The following is a 25,676-nucleotide window of genomic DNA, read 5'->3' on the forward strand; positions in this document are numbered from 1 at the left end:
GTCACTGGTTAGGAGTCACGGCTGCAGAGCAGAATGAAAGCCCCTTGTACATGACAGGCAACATGATCGAAAAATCAACCTGGTGTCTAGGTAGGAAGTAATCTATTCAGGGAACATTTTGCACCAAGGGAGAGCGAGTTTTGCTCTGGTGTGAGAGCTTCTCTTCTATGAAGTCAGGTCAAAGCTAAAAGATGAGAGTGAACAGCTGTAGGTTCTGGCTGAGTGGGACCCTCTGAGTGGGCTCTCCCCTTTAGAGGCAGCCAATGAAGGTAATCAAGGAGCGAGATGTCACAAGCGTTTGTAACTGAAGACATTTCATAGAGGAAATCTAGATTATTTCCTTGTCAGGATGCCTCCCAAGTGGAACGAGGGCTGCAATGCAGCCTCACAGTCTGGAGTGGAACTCCATCAGTGGCAAAGACAACGCACTGCAGAACTGAGCTGAGTTCCCTTTTACCTCCACCGTCAGTTCCTGGGCCCCTGGTTATCACCTGCTCTCCACAATCTCCTACAACCCCTCACAAAGGTTTCTCCCAAGGCTGCCCCATCATTGTCATCATCGTTTCATTTGTCAGTGGCTTTCTCAGAGTCTGATAGCTGCGCTCAGCATAAGCTCATCTTCGGGGCTCCCTTACATGGCTGCCAGCCTGCAAAGACCCTGCCTCCTCACTTTCTTATCCCCAAACCCACGTTATCACCAACTAACACACTGTGTTATTTTTCCAGCCCAACATACAGAATTATTTCTACACATTAAAAAAACTGACACAACTATACCACAAACCTTCAACTAAAGACATTTTCTATTCTTATTAGTTAATGAACACATCTCCATCTGCCAGTGGGATAGATTCCATTTCCTACCCTGTCATTTTGAGGGCATTTATTAGTATGTGACTCCTCATTTCTCTAACCATTTCTCACTTCCAGGTTAGCCCTTCTTTCTTTCCACGCTTGTCTAATCCATCCTGGATACCAATGGAATCATTTACACATTCTGTCGTTACATTTTCTTAAAATCTTTCTTGAGGGTCCTCTTAGCTTTCTTATAATGCATGGTCCTAGATCACAACTGCGAGTGCAGTCATGTCTGTGCCCTCAACCACATAACCTTACCCTTCATTCTTCCCCACCAAGAAGAAACCAAGGCCATCACGTCACTGCCCCTGACTGCGGAGCCTTCACTGCCCAACTTAGTGACACTTGGCTTGGTCTCACCAGCAGAGGCTGTAGGACTCACATCCAAGGTTTCCCTCCCTCATCCCTACATGATGGATCCCATCCCTTAGAGCCGCCCCACTAAGTATTCCCTTTTGCTTATTTTGGATCTTTCTCCCTATGATTTTTTTTTTTTTTTAATACCAACAACCTAAACATGACCAGGAGAAATCCTCCTGGACTTTGGTTCTTTCTTCATCTATCAAATGAACTCCCTTCTACATCACACAGTTTCTTGAAAGAAGAGTCTACCTTGCTTGTTTCTACTTCTTTATCTCCAATTTACTCCCTCATACATAGTGAGCCTCCTCCGAGACCCGCCTCATTAAGGTCGCCAGGAGCTCGTAATTATCAAATAAAGTGCCCTGCTCCTGTCCCTACCTCGTGGTAGCTCCACACTGCCTTTTCTGTGCTGCTCGCTCCTTCCTTCCGGAAACCCTCTCTCTTTTGGCTTCTCCTCCAATCCTCCTAATTCTTCTAAGATCCCTCATTGGTATCTTTTCTTCCCACTGCCTGAATCTTTAAATCAGTGCCACAAGGGAGGTCCAGTGGTTAAGTCTCCATGCTTCCAATGCAGGAGGCGTGGGTTTGATCCCTGGTTGAGGAACTAAGATCCCCCATGCTGTGGGGCCAAAGAAATAAATAAATAAGATAAACCACCACAGTGATACTAAAAGAAATAATTTTAAAAAATTAAAAAACAAAATAAGTTAGTGCTCCGAATTTGACCTTCAGTCTTTTTCTTCTTAATCTTTAACTGGATGATAACTTTCAAAATGGTTTCATCTTACTCAGCTTAAGTACAGCTGGCTACCCACCCAGTTTGTGATTTTTAGGGCCAATCTCCATTGTGAGCTCTACATTCATACTTCCAAAACCTCCATAACATTTCCACTGGATGCTATGTCTCTAACTGTTATCTAGACTCCAGACCAGACTAGCAACACCCTGCCTCAAACCATGTCTTATTTCACCTGACAGCCTTTCCACACACCATTACCAAAGCAAGAACCTGGATTTACCCTCAGCTCTCCCATTTTTCATTTCCTGCAGTCATCACCAAAGCTTATTAAACCTACCTCCTCCAGGCTTTTCCAATTCCTTACTGCTACTCCATCTTGAATACTCACTTTCTTTTCATTGAGCTCCTGTAACACCATGTCTAGGATATGGCTTAGCCTTCTAAATCGTCTCCTGCCCCCAACCACTCTCTTGCTTGCATACCCCTGCATTCTGGCAGGGCTGGCTTTCTAAAACCTCTATCAGATCCCATCTCTCTTTTACCTGTTGATCAATAAACGTTTGAATAAACACGTGAGAAAACGGAACAACCTCTTCCTTGACAACTCTAACAGCCACTGTAATTACAGTAACTATCACCTAAAACTGGCCTTCTGCCTCATGCCTGTCAGCCTTCTCATCTATACTGAATACAGTTGCTGTATTACTTTGCTTTTGGCTTAGCTCAGTTTTATGCCACTTCTTTGCTCTTCGGCATTCCATAATTTCTCCTTATCTACCAGACAAATTTCTTAGCCTAAATATAAAGCCACCTCAATCTGCCCATGCAGCTTTCCTGCCAAGTCAGTATTTTATGTACCATCTATACTCAACTATTTGCCACTTCCTGAACACAATTTGAACTTTCTAGCCTCTTCATTTATATTATACTGTTCTTCTGCATGGGAAGTCAGCTTTCTCCCTCTGTCCTGTCCATTTATTAAAGCCCAGTCAAACATTAATCCATCTATGGGAACCATCACTAACAAGAACAGCTAGAAGTAACTCCTCTCAGTTTTAGACTCAACACTGTTTTTACCTCTGAGTCTTTAATCACAGATTGTGTGATTTGAGTCTTTAATCACACAGTGTGTGTTTATCATCTCACCCACTACAACAAAAGTTGGAGGATACACTGAGGTCACAGTCACATAATATACATTCTGTGCACCTCCAAGGCATCAAATAGTATCCAGTACATTGACTGATGGATGCTTACTGACAAAATTAATGCAAGATTGGTAGTGCTCAAAGTATTAGTTTTCTTACTGCCTTTGTTGAGAAAAATCCTCTGAAAAAGTAAAAACTTACTGAATACTTACTTTAATGGGACAGTCAAAAGTCTCATGAAATTCTTCTCCAGAATACAGTCCAAACACCTGAACCTAAAAAGTAAGCGGATCCTGTCAGTTCACCGTGACAGTAACAAAGAAAGCTGCTGAGCCAGTGACAACACGTACTATCAACGAAAAGTCAAGTACTTAGTAATCTAAGGTCTTTGTAATCTCTACTAAATATCCAGTGAAAACAATTCCATCAGTGTGAGACTATACCACTGCAATTAAGTTTTTTTACCAGCATCTCATGGACAGAGTTCCCTTTGCCCATCACAAATTTATTTTGTTAAATAGATGTCAGCTTTAAAAAATGAAACAGAGATGAATAGGTTATTAATACTTTTTAATGAATTTTCCATAGGCTACTTCTAAAGGAATTATTGTTCCTTTCCTTGAAGGAAAAAGGAGCTTCTTCTTTGAGTCACAGATATATAAATCAGCTGAGCAGATCAAAGTCGCAAGAGATCAGAACTGCACTTCTTTTACCATCTTATCCTAAATCTATTGAGAACGTATACATGTAAGATTTAATTTTCTACTTATCAGTGTCTCCCTTAAAATTGTTTCATCTTAATCTTTCCTCTGAGCAGCTGACTTTAATATTCAATTGTATAATGTACATAAAGGGGCTTCCCTGGTGGCTCAGATGGTAAAGAACCTGCCTGTGATCCAGGAGACCCAGGTTCTATCCCTTGCACATGAAGATCCCCTAGAGAAGGAAATGGCAACCCACTCCAGTATCCTTGCCTGGGAAATCCCATGGATAGAGGAGTCTGTCGGGCTACAATCCATGGGGTCACAAAGAGTCGGACACAACTGAGCAACTAATACTTTAACATAAAGGGTACAGATCATAGATTCAGAGCTTGACAAATGTTTATGATATGAACATACCCCTGCAGCCACCACCCATGTCAAGAAGCAAAACCCAAGAAGCTCCCCTGTGTTCCTTTCCATTCATTTACACCCTCACAAACTAACTGTTCCTCCAAAATCTATCACGTTTGGTAAGCTGTGCTGATGTTTGAATTTTATATAAATAGAATCATAAACTATTTCACTGGCTTCTTTCAATGGATATGTTCCTTCTGATATTTATCCACACTGCTATGTACATATGGCAGGAGCTGGTTCTTTGTCACTGCCGTATAAAATTTCAGTGTATGAGTACATTGCCACTTGTGTATCCACCTTCCATTGATCACTTCAGTTGTTTCCAAATAGAGGCTATTATGAATAATGCCAAAGAAAGGCAATGCCAAAGAATGCTCAAACTATCGCACAACTGCTCTCATCTCACACACTAGTAAAGTAATGCTTAAATTCTTCAAAGCCAGGCTTCAACAATACGTGAACCATGAACTTCCAGATGTTCAAGCTGGATTTAGAAAAGGCAGAGGAACCAGAGATCAAATTGCCATCAAAAAAGCAAGAGAGTTCCAGAAAAATATCTATTTCTGCTTTATTGACTATGCCAAAGCCTTTGACTGTGTGGATCACAATAAACTCCAGAAAATTCTGAAAGAGATGGGAATACCAGACCACCTGACCTGCCTCTTGAGAAATCTGTATGCAGGTCAGGAAGCAACAGTTAGAACTGGACATGGAACAACAGACTGGTTCCAAATAGGAAAAGGAGCCCGTCAAGGCTGTATACTGTCACCCTGCTTATTTAACTTATATGCAGAGTACATGATGAGAAACACAGGGCTGGAAGAAGCACAAGCTGGAATCAAGACTGCCGGGAGAAATATCAATAACCTCAGATATGCAGATGACACCACCCTTATGGCAGAAAGTGAAGAAAAACTAAAGAGTCTCTTGATGAAAGTGAAAGAGAAGAGTGAAAAAGTTGACTTAAAGCTCAACATTCAGAAAACTAAGATCATGGTATCCGGTTCCATCACTTCATGGCAAATAGATGGGGAAACAGTGGCAGACTTTATTTTGGGGGGCTCCAAAAATCACTGCAGATGGTGACTGCAGCCATGAAATTAAAAGACACTCACTCCTTGCAGGAAAAGTTATGACCAACCTAGACAGCATATTAAAAAGCAGAGACTTTACTTTGCCAACAAAAGTCCATCTAGTCAAGGCTATGGTTTTTCCAGTAGTCATGTTATGGATGTGAGAGTTGGACTATTAAAAAAGCTGAGTGCTGAAGAATTGATGCTTTTGAAAGTTGGTGTTGGAGAAGACTCTTGAGAGTCCCTTGGATTGCAAGGAGATCCAACCAGTCCATCCTAAAGGAGAGCAGTCCTGAATATTCACTGGAAGGACTGATGCTTAAGCTGAAATTCCAATACTTTGGCCACCTGATGCGAAGAACTGACTCATTTGAAAAGACCCTGATGCTCAGATAGATTGAAGGTAGGAGGAGAAGGGGACAACAGAGGATGAGATGGTTGGATGGCATCACTGACTCAATGGATATGAGTTTGAGTAAACTCCGGGAGTTGGTGATGGACAGGGAGGCCTGGAGTGCTGCAGTCCATGGGGTCGCAAAGAGTTGGACATGACTGAGCGACTGAACTGAACTGAATGAATAATGCTATAATGAACACTCTTTCCAAATCTTTTGGTCCACTTACATATCCATTTATGAAGAATGGGATTGTTGAGCTGCAGGTTATATCTTTGTTGACATCTAATAGACAGCTGAACATTTTCACAAAGTTGTTCTGATCAATTTACACTCTCACCAGCAAAGCGTAAGAATTCCAGGAGCTCTCAAACACTTGGAACCAGCTATTAGGGGCACTCAGAACTGTTTCCCAACACTTGGGATGTGTTCACTCTTTTTCTAGTCTCTAGAAAAAAGTGGTGTTATTTTTTTCTTTTAACTTTGTAAGAATTCACCAGTGAAGCTATCTGGGTCCAATGGCTCTATATGAGAAAGTATTTCGTTACAAATTCATTTTTTAAATAGACATAAAACCTTTCAGACTTTCAATATCTTGTTTTCATCTTAGTAAGCTGTGAGTGGTTCATCTGTGCAAGTTCCAAGAGGAAAATGTACTCATATTATCATTCTGGGGATATATGTTCTTTCACTAAAATATAAAATCTTTAGAATATCCCACTCATTTTGTGACTCCTGTGTTTATACTTTTTTTGTGTGTGTGTGTGTTTATACTCTTAGGCCAAGAATGCTGTTTGGGTTCCAAGAATAGCACATCGTAGAACGTAATGTCAAGGGGATATTATCTACTCTGAGGTAGTCTGATAAAATGTGTTCTTGACATAGCAAATACATGAAGGCCCCACTACCACCATGCTGCTCATTGCTCAGAGGGCACTGCTCATGTTTTACAGAAATGTGCAGGCACCAGGGGGCTTCCCAGGTGGCTCACTGCTGAAGAATCCAGCTAGAAACTCAGGAGACGCAAGAGACATGGGTTCTACTCCTGGGTCGGGAAGATCCCCTGGAGGAGGGCATGGCAACCACTCCAGTATTCTTGCCTGGGAAATTCTATGGCACAGCACCCTGGCGGGCTACAGTCCATGAAGTTGTGAAGAGTCACATGCGACTCAGCAGTTAAGCACAGGGTACACTGAACTTCTTATAAAATGGTGGTTGAGAAGCTCAAAAGAATAATATTATATGCAAAGTTTTACTCTGCCCAAGGAAGCTGAATGTGAATGAGCCCAAAGAATCCAAGAAAACAGGCTCAAAGTAAGACAGGTACTATGTCACCTGGATCTTAACAGACTAAATGAACAAGGGGGTCAACTTACTAAAATTACATCAGTAGAAATTCATGGTACTCCAGGAAGTTTATATTCTTCTAACATAAAGCTACTTCTCTTCACTCCAACTATATCACAACATGGTCCTGTGTCACATCTTATACTCCGACTAATAACTTGGACCTCAAAATGCTTCCACACACCTTACCTCAGTATTCTGATTGGACTACATGGTTAAGATCCTTGGATACTAATAGCCAGACCCCATCCTCGACAAATTAAATTTTTTGGTGGGATAAAATATATATTTTTTTCAAGTGGACGTATTTATTTCACTCATAGTGGTCAATTTCTATCTAGAAATGTCTAAATGTTCCCCTGAGCTCTAAATTTATTATTATTTTTTTAGCTGTAATTTGATTCAATTTTAACCTATGGGGAAGTCTTGGTTACAACTGTGTGAGACTCAGACTCCAATGGGAAAGTGTATTTTGATAATATCTCCTCAAAGAAGTGATGCCATTTCTCAGTTTTCTCAAGCTATGCAGGGAAATAATCTTCTGAAAAAGGTCTCTATTGAAATGGTCAGTATCATTCTGGTTCTTTAAGAAATTTTATTCTGAATTAAACCATCCTTATGGACTTCAAAATGAGAAGAAATAGCTTTAAAACTGTATTTTTAAAGGTTCGTAATTCATGGTATGTAACTAGGACTGAAAATCTTGCACCCCCTCATTTGACCCTTATAGCAAGACTGCTGGGGATGAAAGCAAACACCTTTGTTGACGTTCAGTCACTGAGTCACGTCTGACTCTTTTGTGACCTCATGGACAGTAGATTGCCAGGCTCCGCTCTCTGTTCATGGGGTTTTCCAGGCAAGAATACTGGAGTGGGTTCCCATTCCTCCTCCAGGGAATGAAGCCATGTCTCCTGCATTGGCAGGCAGATTGTTTATCACTGAGCCACCAAAATAAACAACTCGTCTAAAGTCGTTAAAAATCAGGAAGACTATTCCATGCTCTATTCTTCTATACACCGTCATTATGGGAGCTAGTCCAAAATTTGTAAATAAAGAAGATACCTTTGCATATGAAGTGTAAGAAAAGGAAGACTGAAAAAAAATTCAAATGCCTCAAATATTCGCCAAAATAAAGTGAAAGGGAATATCAGGCTATGAATTAGACAACTCTACCACAGAAGTTGAAATTAAATGCAGCAGACTATTCAGTTCAAATGGACAAACTTCCTTCTACTTATAATAGGATAGATTTGAAGAACAAAAGTTAAGTGACTTTTATTGTGGGAAAAAGTACACGAGCTGTAAACAAACGAATATGGGACTGCTGAAAAAAGACTGAGGTATCAGTTAAGTGAGAAAATATTAGAAATATTGTGAACCTTATGGGGAAAACTAAAATACAAATTTCCAGGGGTAAAAATTGTGAATCCAACAACAAAACAATCATGAATTCGTATGAAGATATAATAGTCGAGTAAGAAGGAATAGTAGAGTAAGAAGGCAGGAGGAGAAGGGGACTTCAGGGGATGAGATGGTTGGATGGCATCACCAACTCAATGGACATGAGTTTGGGTAAACTCCGGGAGTTGGTGATGAACCCGGCATGCTGCAGTCCATGGGGTCGCAAAGAGCTGGACACAACTAAGCAACTGAACTGACTGACTGACTGAAGAAGGAATAAGTAGAATAAGAGAACAAGTCATCAAGTTCTTAGCAAACAGGCTGACACTCAGAACTGCCCCTGAGAACTAGTCAGAAGCAAAATGTCACTACAGTACCCACTATAGAGACCTGAGGGGTGTTTGCTGAAGGCAGCAAGCAAGACTACAACTCTTAGGTTAGTGTTTCTCACTGTCTTTTTTTTTTTTAAGATTTTTTATGTGGATCATTTTTAAGTCTTTATTGAATCTGTTATAACACTGCCTCACTTCCATGTTTTGTTTTTTTGACCACGAGGCATGCGGGATCCTAGCTGCCTGACCAAGGATCAAAACCACACCCCTTGCAGTGGAAGGCAAAGTCTTAACTACTGGACAACCAAGGAAATCCCTCTTAGGTTAGTCTCTATTTCTATGCTTAACTGAGAAACATTTTCCTCAATTGTCCTTATTTTGTCTTTCAGGATGGAAAACACTGAAATGTCTCAAAATAAACTTGATATCAGTATAAACAGGGTGAATTGTAAAACCTTTGCTATTTTGGTTAATTTCACTAATGTGACACCCAAACTAGTAAGTCACAACTTATACTACTAAAGCTAACAAAACCCAAAATGATTCTCATTCATTTCCTCTTTTTTTAAATTTTCTCAGTGAGTATCACACTGTGAAAAGAAATCCACTGAATGATTGCCTGGAGAGATCTGGCTTTTAGGAAGATCTTGCCGGAGAAAAGAATCTTATTTAAAGGTTAAAATTGAAAGGATCCTTTTGATAAGGGTATTTCCTAAAGCAGCTCTGACAACTTCTCCCAACTTGTCATAAAAATACCTAATGAGAAAAAGAAACTTCAGAACAATCTGTCTTATAGTCAATCTACTGCCAAGTCCTAGAGTATTTCTCATTAACTACAAACCCATAGAGTGACATGAGGACCACAGAAGGTATGTGCTATGCATTTACCGGCAGAAACACAGAAACCCTACTACCCTCATGAAACAATCAGGAAGGTGTCTATGTCTCTACTCTAGCACAGACTTCTCTGTATCTGCCAACCAGAACACTGGGTGGCAGGCCATCTGACACAGAGAAACTATGAGGAGGGCGGCCGGAGGGCCAGGAAACTCTCTCAGCTGGTACTTCATTATAACAGACCCCCAACCCAAGCTTCCCAATAGCAACTGGTCAAGCATTAAAACAGGAGTAAACACATAAGCTGTAATTCTGTCTGGCTGGAGGAACCCTCACAGGTGAGACGGCAGGTTTTCGTATTCTCCACCCATGGAGGGTGTTAGAGACCCAGGAGAGAAGATAGGCAAGGCTCCCAGTTCACTGGAGGAGCTGCCTGCACTGGATACTTCCAGGCAGAGGAAATGGGGCTTGTTAACTGGACCCTGTGTGGAACTGATGTGTGATTCTGCAACACCCAGCAGGATGACACCAAGAAGGATAACAAGCAGGGCTCAGAGCAAGCGGACACTGGATCTGTTTGCTAACTGAGGTTCAGAAAGAGCTTGTCTCCTTGTTTTGGAATGGATACAAGAGTAACAAAAACATACACAGGATCTATAAAAAGAATGAGGCAGAACACAATTTCAAGGTCTCCAAGGGAGAAAAACCATGCTTTAAAAAAAAAGTTTTAATAGAGACTTTCCTGGTGGTCCAGTGGTTAAGACACTGTTCTTCTACTCAGGGCATGTGGGTTCAATCCCTCGGCAGGGAACTAAGATCCCATATGCCAAGTGGTATAGGGTGGGGAGGGGGCTAGTGTTAACAGTAACAGCAACAACAACAAAAACTACAAGACTGTTGACTTCAATAACAAGAGACCTCTATGAATCTGGAGCAGAAGAAAAGGATGGTGATGATGATAACTACTGACAATCACCACCTGTACCTTCTATTTCAGATACTATTCCAAACTACTGACACATATCAACTAACTAATTTCCCCTAATGATTAACACAGCAATAATCATTACTACCCCCTTTTACAGAGGAGGAAAACAGGTTGAAGCCCAGAGAGGGCTGAATCACTTAGCTGACAACACACAGCTCAAGCGTGGCAAGATAATTCCACTCCCAGCCATTTGATCTCTAATACTCCTAAGACCTCTAATACGCTAAGAGCTAAGACTTCTCATGACACAAGAAGTCATCATTTTGGTTTTGAAAATTAAACATAGATCAGGCTGACATGAAAAGAGCTGGGAGAGATCGAAAGAGTTCAGGAAAATTAAGAAGGCCCAACAGAATAAAACTCTACTCCAGAAAGCAACATGGACATTGGAAGCAAAGCACATCAGCCAAGGGACCAAACAAGAAGAGAAACTCTCCCTGACTTCGGAGAAATGAGATGATAAAAACCATGAGAAAGCAAAGCACATGTGTGTGTCTGCGTGTCTGTGTGACAAAACATGGCCAAGGTTTCTCACAATATATTGTCGAAAGAGAAGGGTGACTACAGCGTGGGAGGGGAAGAGGCCAGACTACAATGTTTAAGAAAAGGGTTATCAAAATAAAGCAGAAAGATCTGAGAATTTCCCACACACCCCAAATCGGCTCTGCCACATCCCCATCCAGGCCTTGCACTGCGCCCACTGCCCAGCTGAGTCCGTGGAGGGGGCTGGGGGTCAGGGAACATCCCTGACCTAACAGAGCAAGAGCGGGAATGGAGCCTGGGCAGGTGCAGTGCAAAGTGAATCTCTTAGCCTCTGTGCGATACCGCCTCCAGCCTCAGTATTATTGAGTTTCTTTGAAGAAATGAAAACACGTGGAATTGCAGCAATAATCAAAATCAGGACTGAAGTCAACTTTCCTGAAATGAAAACAATACTTCAGTATATAGATCAAAAGGACTAACTCTCTTTCAGACAAAATGAATGAAAATAGACCTGAACAAGACATTAACTTAGCAAACTGAATTACAAGGGCTGTTCGTTGTTGTTGGTATTGTTGTTGTTATTATGATGAGTCTGAGCTCCAAGGCAGGACAAAAAAAATTTAAACAGGTTTTGTGAAAGAACAAAGTAGGCTGGCCTCTGACATATCTATGAAAATAAAGGTTAGACAAAAGAGAGCAGGGTCTCCAAAGCTTTGAGAGAAAATAGTTCAACCCAGAATTCTATATTAAATTAATTCTAGTTTATATATGAAGACAACACAGGCAAGAGATCAGAAAATAAACCTTGTATGTATTTATCTTGAAAGTTACCTAAAAAGGTACACCAGTGACACCCATATTCTATGTGTGACTGTATTTCAAAATTTGGAACTCAAAGGTAAAAAAAGTCCTGAAGTAAAAGATTAGAAATGAGCACCAGCTGAATAAACAGAATAAATTTTAAAGAACTGTTAGAATTAGGACTTTAAAACTGAATACAAATATGAAGAGTCATCTCTGAAATAGAAGGTAATGATTTTTCTAGAAATCCTAACACACTAAAGAAAGAAAAACCACAACAGCCATTTAAAGATGCACGAGATCTAGATGTCTGGAGTTGATTCTTTTAATAATCTTTACATTGCTATCATTACTAACCAGTTTACCAGATCATGCTATATTATTAGCGCCTCAGTTTTCACAATACTGACTAACCCATGGTGAGGGCTAGGTTTCATTAACTATGTGCACTGAAATATTTCTTTTCAAGTCTATCAATGCTGGTAAAATATATGAAAAAACTATTTTTTAAAATGCATCATGGGGGCTTCCCTGGTGGCTCAATGGTAAAGAATTTGTCTGCCAATGCAGGAGACAATCGGGTTCAATGCGGGTTCAATCCCTGATCTGGGAAGACCCCACATGCCACAGAGCAACTGAGCCTGTGTACCACAGCTACTGAGTCTGTGCTCCAGAGCCTGGGAAATGCACTACCGAGCCCTGACACCACGAGAGAAGCCACCACAATGGCTGCTTCACGCAACTAGAGAGCAGCCCCTGCTGGCCACAATTAGAGAAAGGCCCATGCAGCAACGAAGACCCAGCCCAGCCAAAAAGAAAGTTATTAAAAAAAAATGCACCATGGGTCTACAGCAAAATACGACAGTTACAAATCTGACTAAAATAGGAAAACAGAGGTGTTTGCCAAGAAGTGCACCAGGAGATATCTGAGGGTTATCTCATTATTCACCAGACACAGTAGTTAAAATATCCCACTTCATCCTATCAAATAATAATTCTTCAAAATTTGAACTCTGAAAATTCTTAGATGAAGTAGCTTACTAAAAGTTCTCTTACAATTCAAAAACAATATTCTCCTTCAACAATTAAATTGGTATTAACCCAGAAGGAATTCCCCCTTACCTTTCAGAAAACAAAAATGGAGATAATCTTTCATTATCAATACAAAATGTTTCAACGGTTTGGATAATTCTCAATTTCTGCACAAACCAACTCTTCCCTTATCGCTCTTTTGACAGTCTGGTTCATGTCAGAATTTCAGCAAGTACTGTAAAATTTGATAGTGCTTTTTGAAAAGCACAAGTGTTCCAATGACTTTCAAAAGACTCTTTGGGCAACATTAGGCTTAGATACATCAAAATGCATTCATGTATGTCAAGAAGACTTCGTTTTTCTTCTGTTAACAGATTAAATGGGTATAAATCTTTTACACTGAGTACATTGTTTTTAATTTACTCATCCTAATGGACCATTGAATTTAGATCACATAAAGAAACATAAAATTAGATTAGGAAATCTGCTGTATGCAGACAAGAATATGTAAGGTTCTGTAATGATTCTTAATGCATTCTCTTCTTAAACTGTTATTTTAGAAGAGTAGCTTAAATACACTGTGCATTTGAATTTTATCATTGCAAACCAACATTAGAAAAGCCTTCCATTGACTGAAAAACAAAAAAGACATTCTTGTAAGTGGAAAATCAATCACCACAACCACTAAATGTCACAGCTCAACATCAGCAAGAAGCACTGATAATTGTTAGTTATATACCACACAAATGATGCATGTCCTTGGTTGAGGAAGTGGGGGCCAGGTTTTTAGAAAACTGTACATATATTGATTTTACATTTATTTAATGCTGCTATTCCAAGACACTTTATTCTTCTGATAAACTATGACTGCTTATCAAAAGATTCTATAATTCAAGAGAAACATTCATAACTGCTGTGTGAAAATGAAAACCACCGGCCCACAGAAATCATGCCCACAAAATCCAATTTTGTGGATTTATGGCAGAAAGGCATTAAACCACTGTCTTGCAGGAACTGCAGACCAGTCGCTGAAGTCTAAGTGGCACGCCAGTAATGATTAAGGTGACATGTCCCCCTGCCACAGTTGTTAATCAGCTTAATACTAGTTACATTATTGACATTCTTGTAATTACTTTTCCTTAAGGCACATTAGCGCAAAATATATTTTACTTTAATTATGAGCGATCAGGAGTAAGTCCGATACCCAAAAAGAATAATCAAGGTTCTCCGAATGCAGATACCCAGTAAGTGCAGTGCTGTTCTGAGACCCTGGAAGTGGTTACATCACAGCCCCTGGGGTTGGAGCAGCGCTATCCATGTGATCAGGCAATCCCCATACCTTGCCATCCTCTGCACACACGCCCATGTGTTCTCCACTTTCATCCAGGCTAACCTGATTTATCTTCACAGGACTCTATTTAAAAAAAAAAAGAACAAACAAACATGAAAAACATTTTTATGTATCAGAAGCCAAATGTTTCACCTCTTTGTAAAATGTAAATGATACAAGCTATTAGTTTAGATGTATGAGTCCAAGACATAGTTTGCTTTTGCAAATGAAAATGGTAAAGTATAGCTTTGTTCCCAGACATATAAGGGGAGAAACCTCAGATTTCCCCAAATTACCTATTTCGCATTCTGAAGTCCAGCTAAAATGGTATTTTTCTTACTTGCTATGTGCCTTTTTATTTATTCTGTTCTATTTACTCCAGTAAATATTATTTACTATAATTCTTCCCTAGCCAAATTCATTCAAAGAACAAAAATCCCAAATAAAAATCATGATGTAATGAAAACTGTTAGCTTTTTAAAGAATTGAAGTATAGCTTGTTTCTGGTGAATAGCAAAGTGATTCATTCAGTTTTATACACACATGCACACACACTTTTTCATATCCTTTTCCATTATGGTTTATTACAGGATATTGAACATAGTTCCTTGTGCTATACAATAGGACCTTGTTCTTTACCTATTTTATGTATAATAAAGAGTGTGTAGCTTCTAATCCCAAACTCCTAATGTACCATTCCCTCAGCTGCTTTCCCATCTGGTAATCACACATTTGTTTTCTATGTCCATGAGTCTGTTTCTGTTGTATCATATTTTAGATTCCATATATAAGTGATATCATATGGTATTGGTCTTTCTCTTTCTGACTTTCTTTACTTGTTATGACAATCTCTAGGTCCATCCAAGTTGCTTCAAATGGCATTATTCCATTCTTTTTTATGTCTGAGTAACATTCTTTTTCTTTTTTTGGAAGTAATGAAATATGTTTAAGAAGTCTGTACACCAAAATTACAATAAACATTTATTAAGATGTAATTTTCACAATATTTTAATTCTGTTTTGAAATTGGTCTACAAATATCTCTACATAACACCAAAGCCAGTGATTTAATAAATAAGAGAAATGTACGGATTGCTTTGCCAAAAAAATAAGCCTTATACATTTATGCTTATTTATGATATTTGTAGAATCAGTTTCCCAAGCTCATGAAACTAAAGTGAGCACACGCCACATAGGCACACGCACACACCACTATATTAAAATCAGATGGATTCAGAGTATCAAATTAAATGCCATGTAAAATGTATAACCAGATACACGAAATGTGAAGTTGACTCATGAATACACTGTGGATCATGGGTACCATACCTCACAAATATAATTTCCAGTTGAGAAGAGGGAAATAAGTGCTAAGCTGGATTTTAAGTGAGCGCTAATCACCACCACCATCACAAAGAAATCAATTACAGTATTCAAAGAGTTAACACACATGCGGATATTAAATTGACACTACAATAAAATCTTTAAATCTGCAAAAAGACATTAGAACATATGGTTGATAACACCACTAGCTGCCACAGATTTTCAGTAGATGGTGCAAAGGGCAATCAGGTTTTCATACCACCACCAGGGAAATACTGGTCCTGGTGTATCTCCTACTTATCAAGGAATCAGTGAAGAGCAGAGTGCAGATTTCAATAGGCTGGACAAGCTTTGTTTATTCCAGATCCTATTTATCACATTGATGGTTGTCCAAGTCTAATTTGAAGGCTACTGTGTTAGATTCTGCAAAAGTATATGCTTCTATTATTCACAATAAGGAGCAAAGGTTGAAGTACTCAAATGGCCATAAATAAAAATGTTGCAGAATAGTGATATATTATCCAAAAAAAGCTGGGGGAGGCGGGTGACACCTTTAGGTCTTGGAAATTCCTTCTATTTTTTTGGCCATGCTATTTCCCCCATCAGGGATCGAACCCATGTCCCCTGCACTGGAAGCATGGAGTCCCAACCACTGGACTGCCAGGGAAGTCCCCAGAAATGCCTGTTAAAGTGAGCTAGATGATGGCTGTGTGTGTGCTCAGTTGCATCCCCTTTGTGACCACATGGACTGTAGCCTACCAGGCTTCTCTGTCCGTGGGATTTTCCAGGCAAGAATATTGGAGTGGGTTGCCATTTCCTACTCCATGAGTAACATTCTTTTGTATGTATATACACATATTCTGTATCCATTCATTGGTTGATAGATGTCATGGTTGCTTCCATGTCTTGGCTACTGTAAAGGGTGCTACAATGAATGCTGGGATGCAGGTGTCTTTTTGAATTAGCAACTCTAAAATCAGTTGTTTTAATCTGGCTTACCAGCCAATTCATTTGTTCTTCTCTTATAAATTACAAAATCAACTTTTTATTTATACTTCATGCTTATTACTTTCTGGGGGAAATCCACAGGGTCTAACTGATATTAAGTTTGTCATATCCTAACTCTGTCATCCTCCAATCTTTGGAGTAATCTCAAATTTAAAAATCTGTGAAGACAGGAATTAGGCATTCTACTTTAGATGTATTTTCCCAATAGGAAACACACTGTACATTTAATATTTTACACAGATTTCCAGTTCTCTATTTAGCCAGCTGTTTATTCACTATAATATTCACAAAGGTGATTTTCTAACTGGAAGTCAAAATCAGTAAATGATGAAAACAGTTAAAAAAAATGTCAAGCACTTCTTTTCCTTTTTAATTTTTTTGCAATTTCTTTCTTTTTGAATGCAACAAGTGGTATGTGCAATCTTAGTTCCCTGACGAGAGGTCAACCCTGTGCCACCTGCATTGGAAGCATGGAGTCTTAACCACTGGACCACCAGGAAAGTCCTTTTTCTTCTTAAACGGTGACAGTATCCAACCACCTTTCACAAAACATGATAGAACAAATTAACCATGAAAAGAGAAATAAGCCTTCATCATTACAATATAAGCCTCCAAATTAGTTTCCCAAAATACCTAACCTTAAAATAATCTGGTTAGTGCATACAAATAAAATGGAAATACACCAAATTGACTGTTCCATGCTTACTGGAAAATATCTCTGAGCTAGAAAGTAATGGCCAGACCAAGATTCCCAGACCTCGAAAGGCCACTCAGGGACTGATGATGCTAGGAGAAATTCCCACATTACAGGTGGAGACAGCTGGCTATAGAACCCTTTGATCTCGAAATCACTCCTGAAATGCAGCTCATGAAAGCTAAGCTATCTCCTTAAAAGTTCCTAAAATGTTAGAAGAGGAAAAGACTTTGAAGACAGATCTTTGATCCATTTACAAGAGAATAAACCAATCCCAGATGAGATTCACAACAGAATAACAGAGCCAGAGTTTCTGACCTTGAGAGCAGTGAAGAGAACTTTGTGATGGGCAGCAAAGAAGATGCAAAACAAAAGCTGAACTGAGAAAGCATTGAGGCTGGTATGTCTAGACTTCTTTCTGGTCAATGAGTCTGAATGACTGGCTTTGACAGTCTCCTTTGGATATGTTGTTTCCTGGGTACCTCCTGTTAATTTTCTGATTCTGACCTTTTGTTCATCAAACAATTTAATACCCATTTTACTCTTGGCAAATATAAACCCCACCTACCTCTGACTGTAACTTAATTGACATTTGATTATAACCTACCTCAGACTGTAATTTAATAGGTGCCCAGAACACGATCACTGCCAAGCTTTCCTGTCCTGACCAATGTGGTGGACGCTATCCACATGTGACTATACAGAAAGTTTAATCAGTTAAAGTCAATCACAGTTAAAAATTCATTTCCCCACTTGTGCCTGCACATGCCAAGCACTTAAGCCACATGTGACTACCAGATAATGTATGAGAAAGCACAGAGATCATGGGATGTTTTCATCATTTCAGAGAGTTCTAGCGTTATTCCAGGTCCACAAGACTGAGACGCAGTGCTTCTTCACAAGGCTCTCTGTACAACTTACTGCTGCTACTGCTAAGTCACTTCAGTCGTGTCCAACTCTGTGCGACCCCATAGACGGCAGCCCACCAGGCTCCCCTGTCCCTGGGACTCTCCAGGCAAGAACACTGGAGTGGGTTGCCATTTCCTTCTCCAATGCATGAAAGTGAAAAGTGAAAGTGAAGTCGCTCAGTCGTGTCTGACTGTTAGCGACCCCATGGACTGCAGCCTACTAGGCTCCTCCATCCATGGGATTTTCTAGACAAGAGTACTGGAGTGGGGTGCCATACAGTCAGAAGTATATTTTCTCCCCATGTATCTGTCAAATTGTTTTCTTTCACTTCTTCTGTACTCTGTGCTCATAGCCTGTGCTAAGATTCTCAGAATTGTACTGTATTTTAAAAAAAACCTGACATACATGTTAGTTGATTCTCACAACTTTTGAGGAAAGCGGTCAGTTTAAAATGGTTATTTCCATCTCATGATAAGGAAAATGAGGCCTCAACAGTTTACTTGTGAGCTGATCTTCACAATTAAAACATCCCAAATCATGAGTCTGATCTTCCTTTCTGAAAGGGCTTCCTGTCTGAAAGGGCTCTTCCTGATGTCTTCCTAATCTGTAGTAATGACTGATATATTCTTCTAGTTGCTCAAGACAAAAAACTTTGGATCCATTCTTGACTCTTTTCTTCCAGACTTTACCTTATTATCTGTCAGCAATTCCTACCTCTTCAAACAAAATTTCCTCACTTTCACCACCCCAATAGCTGCCATCATGGTCCAAGCTACCATCATCCTTGTTTGAATTACTGTAATGGTCTCCTAGCTAGAAGACCCACTTCTGCCCTAATTGTCCTAGAAATCCTAGAAATGCAACAAACTAGCAGAGTATATGCTGTTAATAGGTGGATCAGACAATGTGATTATTTTGTTCTAAACTCTCCGATGGCCTCCCATCTCAGGATAAGGTCCAAAGTGTTCACTATGACCCAACAGTCTGAAATGTTATGGCTAGAGCCCGGCCTTATCCTCTCTCGGCCGTGTTCTCTCTCCTCCAGCCACAATGATCTTCTTGCTGTTTCACCAGCCCTAGAACCTCTGAATTTGTTTGCTAATGCTTTCTGCCAACTATTCACTGGTAATCATCTTGTTGGTGATACTCTCTGGCCACTGGAGCTGAAGTTTCAACACTCTGCCCAAACATTTCATAGCTCCTTCGCTGTTATATGTATTTTTTCTCCTTAGAACTTACCACTATTTTACTATGTATTTTACAGTTCAAAGAATACAAACTTTCAATCATACACAAGTTCTTTCAGAGAACAGAATAAAAAGAAAATCCTCCTTGACTCATTTTACCAGGACAGCATAACCTTACAACAACAAAGCTCAACAAAGGATGTTAGAAGAAAGAAAAAAATACAAGTAAATCTCACTCATGAAAAAAAATGGAAAAATCCTAAAGAAAATATTAATAAAGGCAGCATATATAGAATAGACAATTTTATTCCAGAAATACCAGGCTGATGTAACATATGAAAATTAACATATTTTTGCATTGATAAAATAAAAAGAGGAATATCATAAGATCATCTCAAGAAGAAATTTATAAGATCATTGCAATGATGCAAAAAGTGTTTGATGAAACTCAACACTCATTCATGGTAAAAATTCTTAGCATGTTAGGATAAAACTTTCTCAATTTCACTTAAGGTGAAATGTTTAGCACTCTCCTTTTGCTGTCTTTACAATATTGACTCTTCTAATCCATAAACATGGAGCAGTTCTCCATTTATTAGGCTTCTTTAACATCTCTAAATAAAGTTTCCTATGTCTCCCCTTGGAGGTCTCATCATGCTTTGTTTTATTCTGGGAGTAGCAATGACAGTCAGCAGGATTTTCTCATTCCTGATATGTACTATATGACTCCATTTACATAACCTACAATAATAGGCAAAATTACACCACAGTGTCCTGGAGAAGGCAATGGCACCCCACTCCAGTACTCTTGCCTGGAAAAACCCATGGACAGAGGAGCCTGGCGGGCTGCAGTCCATGGGGTCGCTAAGAGTCGGACACGACTGAGTGACTTCACTTTCACTTTTTACTTTCACGCATTGGAGAAGGAAATGGCAACCCACTCCAGTGTTCTTGCCTGGAGAATCCCAGGGACGGGGGAGCCTGGTGGGCTGCCATCTATGGGGTCTCACAGAGTCGGACACAACTGAAGCGACTTAGCAGCAGCAGCAGCACCAGCACCAGCACCATAGTGTCCAGGGAGTGTACACAGAGGATAGTGTCCAGGGAGTGTACACAGAGGACATAAAACAAAAAAGAAAAGCTAAGCATTTATTACCAAAAAGGTCAATACAGCAGATCCTTCCAAGAGTACTGTGCATGGAAGTGGGAGAAGGGATCACACAGTCTATTCTTGACAGAACAGTAGTGATAAGATTGCTTGCTTTATTACTATTTGTTCTACTGAGCATTTTAAAGTGTACTTTAAAGAGTTATATTTCAAAATAAAAGCAAACATCCAAGATTTCTAAATAAAATTTAAAAGAATTTGCTCATGAAAATGTCTGGGATCTATGCCTTTAATGGGTTATTTCTTGGTTTACATTTTCCCCCCATAACTGTCAAGCTACTCAAATGCACTAATTCTATTCTGGTCATTTATATTTTCCCAGAAAACTGTGTATTTCAGATTCTTAATGATAAAATATTTTTATTTTGTATTCTTACAATATTTTAATAATACCAATGATATTAATACTACTTCTAGTAAGTAGTAATGGAACTAGCACTACTACTAAGTAAATCTTTACTATCTGCTTCTTATGCATCAGTCTCTAGTCTAACAGTTGTATTAAATATTACATCATTTGATCTTCATAGATCAAATACCCCATACCTATGAGATAGGTACTATTCTTTTTACTATTTGGAAATATGACAATATATACATAGTGATATCATGCATATTAATATTTTATTTCCTTTTTTCTTTGATTTCCCTTATCAGGTATATATCAGTTGTATTGACCTTTTAATATATGCAATATTACCATTAATTTGCTTTATTTTTTAATGTTTTCTATTTTATGAATTTCTACTCTTATTCCATACTAATTTTCCCTTTTTGCCTTAGAACAATTTTGTTGACCTTACTCTAATTTCCTGGAGTTAATATATTGCCCATTAGTTGTAACTGCTCATTAGTTAATCATAAAATAAGCAAATGCTTTGTATTTGCCTTTGGGTATAGCAATGGCTACAAATCAGAGACCAGAAAATACTGTGCAATTATAATAAGTATAACCCCCTTTGAGAAAAGTATTTTGTTTTATTTCATTTCTAAGGATAGTGATGGTGTTATGTGACTATCAAATTATTTAAAAAACTCTACTGTGACTAAAATTATGGTCAGATATGTAGTTTGCATCTGTGTCTTTGTTAAATTAATTGGTTGTTCTTTGAAACCTAAGATATCATCATTTTGAAGTAATTCATATCCTCTATCTTGGAGCTCAAAATACATATATTTTCAATCATGTTGCATATATTGTTTAATTTCTATACATTCTTATTTATGTTTTTCTCCTTTATCTAGAGAAGACTGACGGAAATGTTTCAAAAACTTCCCACTACAATTGTACTTTTGTCCATTCCTCTTTGATTTGCAAATACATCTTCGTCTAGATATTAGATGACCTAAAATTTGGCAAAATAAGAGTATAATTGTTATATTTTCCTTTTAACTTGTATATGCCATCAATACAGTATGCCTTCTGCTGGTTAATGATCTTTTGCCTTAAACTCGTTTTTTTCTCACATTTTTACTGACAGGATGCTTAATTTTTGCTTGACTTTTTATATTTTTGATCAAATTTTTATGTTTTACTCCCATCAGCTTATAGGATATTTGTTCTTCAAAGATAAACCTATTTTTCTTTTATTAATAGAATACCTGGCCCATTTAGTGCTGTCTTAGTTAAGAGTGGGACACAACTGAGCGACTTCACTTTCACTTTTCGCTTTCATGCATTGGAGAAGGAAATGGCAACCCACTCCAGTGTTCTTGCCTGGAGAATCCCAGGGACAGGGGAGCCTGGTGGGCTGCCGTCTCTGGGGTCGCACAGAGTTGGACAGGACTGAAGTGACTTAGCAGCAGTAGCAGCAGCAGCAGTTGCTACATTATTTTATATTTTTAAAAATTATGTTTCTCTAGTTTATTATTATTCTTTTGTTATATTACTCAAATTCATTTCTCTTGGTCTATCAAAGAATTTAGATGTGTTTACTCTATTTTCATCTTATTAGTGATTATCTTCAAAATTACTATAATACCTGAATTATGTCTCCTCCTCCTGCCTCAAATAAATGCAACTGTATTAACTGACTCATTTAGAAGATGAGGTATTTAGCACATGTTTATTTACTCCCTTCTTCCTTCCTTATTTTAAAACAAGAATACAAATATTTTCTATTTCTTAGGTCATTTCAAATAGAATTGAAAAGAGAAGCCAGTTAACATATCCATAAAAACTGCAGTCTTAAACTATATGCTCTAAGCATGAAGCCAGAGGAAGAAACTGTTTTGTTATCAGGGTGTCCATAATTTTAAAATTGATTCACAACAGGTTATTATAGATTAGGGACATTTATCCCTTAGCATGAACACTGCAAACAATTCTGCAGCTTATGTACATTTTAAAATACTCTATAGTTTTTGAAGAAATCTGGATTCTCTTTCCTCACATAAATCAAACCAAGTAAATAGACAACTCACAAAAGAAACAGAAAAACTATAAATAAACAGAACAATAGGCAACCTCAGTAATAATCAACAGATGCAAAGTAATGCAGTGAAGTATTTCACCTGTGAAGTGAAGTCACTCTGTCGTGTCCGACTATTTGCGACCCCGTGAACTATAGCCCACCAGGCTCCTCCGTTCATGGGATTCTCCAGGCAAGAATACTGGAGTGGGTTGCCATTTCCTTCTCCAGGGGAATCTTCCCGACCCAGGGATCGAACCCAGGTCTCCCGCATTGCCCGGAGACGCTTTAACCTCTGAGCCACCAGGGAATCAACAAAGATTTTTTCCAAATATTTAGTTTTAGAAAGGAAGCACAAGAATAGACACTCCTCCTACACTGGAAGTAGTAATTCAAATTTGGAGAAACTCTGGAAGATCATTTAGCAATGTGTATCAATATTCTTTAAAATATGCACTGCCTATTACAACCAAGAAGAAGAATGAAGATTATTTTGCAAAAATATGCTTTCCATAGCAGATCTCTCTTTTAAGACACTGAGAAATGGAAATTACCTATAGTTCTAAAAGTGAGACATCTAAATGATCATTTTTTTTTAAGTAAGTTTGTTGTTGTTCAGTCACTAAGTCATGTCCGACTCTTTGCGACTCCATGGACTGCAGAACAGGAAGCCAGGCTTCTCTGTCCTTCACCGTCTCCTGGAGTTTCCTCAAACTCATGTCCACTGGGGCTTCCCTGGTGACTCAGCCGGTAAAGAATCCACCTGCAATGCAGAAGACCTCAGTTCAATTCCTGGGTTGGGAAGATCCCCTGGAGAAGGGAAAGGCTACCCACTCCAGTATTCTGGCCTGGAGAATTCCATGGACTGCATATTCCATGGGGCTGCAAAGAGTTGGAGCAACTTTCACTTTCACTTTCATATCTATTGAGCTGGTGATGCCATCCAACCTCATCCTCTGTTGCTCCTTTCTCCTCCTGCCCTCAATCTTTCCCAGCATCAGGGTCTAAAAAGAAATATTACATAGAAAAAAAAAATTGGCTTTGATCAAAGAGAGGTCTGTTCTTTCCCTTTGGCTTCTAGGAAGTCATCTATGCCACACCTACATAGCTAACAGTTATGTCTTACAGTGGGGGCTACTCAGAGAGAGTAGCCCCCACTATAAAGAGAGTTCAGTGAGTTCTGGGAGGCCTTTAACTAATTATGAAACATGAGGATGGATTTAGGAACCCCCAGAACTTGCAGTTGGTTTCAGAAGTCTTCAGCAGACTTGGGAGCCTAGAGGACTATGCATTCAAAGCTTATAATTCAGCTATGTGATCTAATGTTTATAAATGCATGCATGCTCAGTTGTAGTCAACTCTTTGCAACCCACTGGCTCCTCTCTCCATGGAATTTCCCAGGCAAGAATATTGGAGTGAGTTGCCATTTCCTACTCCAAGGGATCCTAACCCAGGGATCAAATCACTACTATATTTACAGGTGTATATATAGATATATAGACATATATATATATGTGTGTGTTTGTGTGTGTGTGTGTGTGTGTGTGTGTCTAGAAGTAGATTTCCCAAAATATTAGCATTACTTCTATCTGAATGCTGACATACTGTTCCTTTCTAGGTTTTGCTGATTTTGGGGGGGGGGGCGGTGGACGTGCATGCGAGATTTCAGTTCCTCAACCAGAGATCAAACCCGTGTCCCCTGCATTGGGAGTGCGGAGTCTTAACCATTGGACTACCAGGGAAGTCCCTGCTGATTTTTTACAACAAATATTTATTTTGTTTGTAATTAAAAGATAAATATTTTTAAATTATTATATAGTAAATCCATGAATCTAAAAACAAAAAGAAATCACAATTAATCTTACTTGTTAAAGCCATCCTTTGGGGGACCTGCAGCATATATTTTTATCTGGAGCAGTAAACTGTGCATGTTAGTTTTTATAACAGTTTCATAACATTTAATAAAGAATAAACAACAAGATTTCAATAGTACAGCTGTCAACGGTACATAATCATTCCACTCAGGAACAAATGCCTCATGTATATCTGTCTTTTCTAAACACTAGGAATAAGCAGCAGCAACACAACAGGAATAAGAAAGGATATGGGAGGAAACCAGGAGTGCAAGATTCAGCTTTCCTTCAATGCTGATTTTTTCCATCTGCCTGCTTTATACATATAATGGAGGGAGTATGCTGCAGAAAGATAGACTACTGGAATAGATGTGGACAAGGTTACAGAACCAGAGGGAAAACAGACCAAAGAAAAATGGGCTCAGCTGTATTTTCCATTAGCTACAATTTTATTCCTAATGGAGACATGTTTGGAATTCTGGACAATATAAGTGAGTTGGTTCAAAAATCAATAACGTCAAGCTGACACCATAGAACATACGAAAATGTTTCCTTAATGGAACAAAAAAAAAGAAGCCCAAGGAAACAGGAGGGGCCCAGGACCAGCACATACCTTCTAAAGCCAAGTCCACGACAGGTGGTCCCAAGGTCTTAAATTTAAAGAAAAGGCAAAATCACCCGCATGTCCGCCTCATGTGATAATCAATTACCTAATGTACGAGGCTTGAAATAAATACACTTAGTATGGATTATGTCAGCTCTTCAATTAGGAATAAATTCACGGTTGTTTCAAAAGCTGCTTTTAATGGTGTTCTTTGTGGCCACTTCTTTTCCCCCGATGCTCCTCATCATCCCACCTTAAGCTATTGGTCCCCC

The 25,676-nt window shown here is 39.0% G+C and overlaps 1 protein-coding gene across 2 annotated transcripts in view; it reads right to left on the reverse strand.

Moving 5' to 3' along the window:
• VPS41 (VPS41 subunit of HOPS complex) overlaps nucleotides 1-25,676 on the reverse strand; it is a 192,973-nt gene that overhangs the window by 95,314 nt on the left and 71,983 nt on the right. For both annotated transcript variants that reach the window (XM_005888154.3, XM_070369337.1), the window contains 2 exons: nucleotides 14,258-14,332; nucleotides 3,321-3,383 (listed from right to left, as the gene is read on the reverse strand). In XM_005888154.3, the coding sequence (XP_005888216.1) occupies nucleotides 3,321-3,383; nucleotides 14,258-14,332 (138 nt within the window). The remainder of the gene's footprint in view (nucleotides 1-3,320; nucleotides 3,384-14,257; nucleotides 14,333-25,676) is intronic.

This window comes from Bos mutus, chromosome 4, assembly GCF_027580195.1.
Source record: "Bos mutus isolate GX-2022 chromosome 4, NWIPB_WYAK_1.1, whole genome shotgun sequence".
Taxonomy (NCBI): Eukaryota; Metazoa; Chordata; class Mammalia; order Artiodactyla; family Bovidae; genus Bos; species Bos mutus.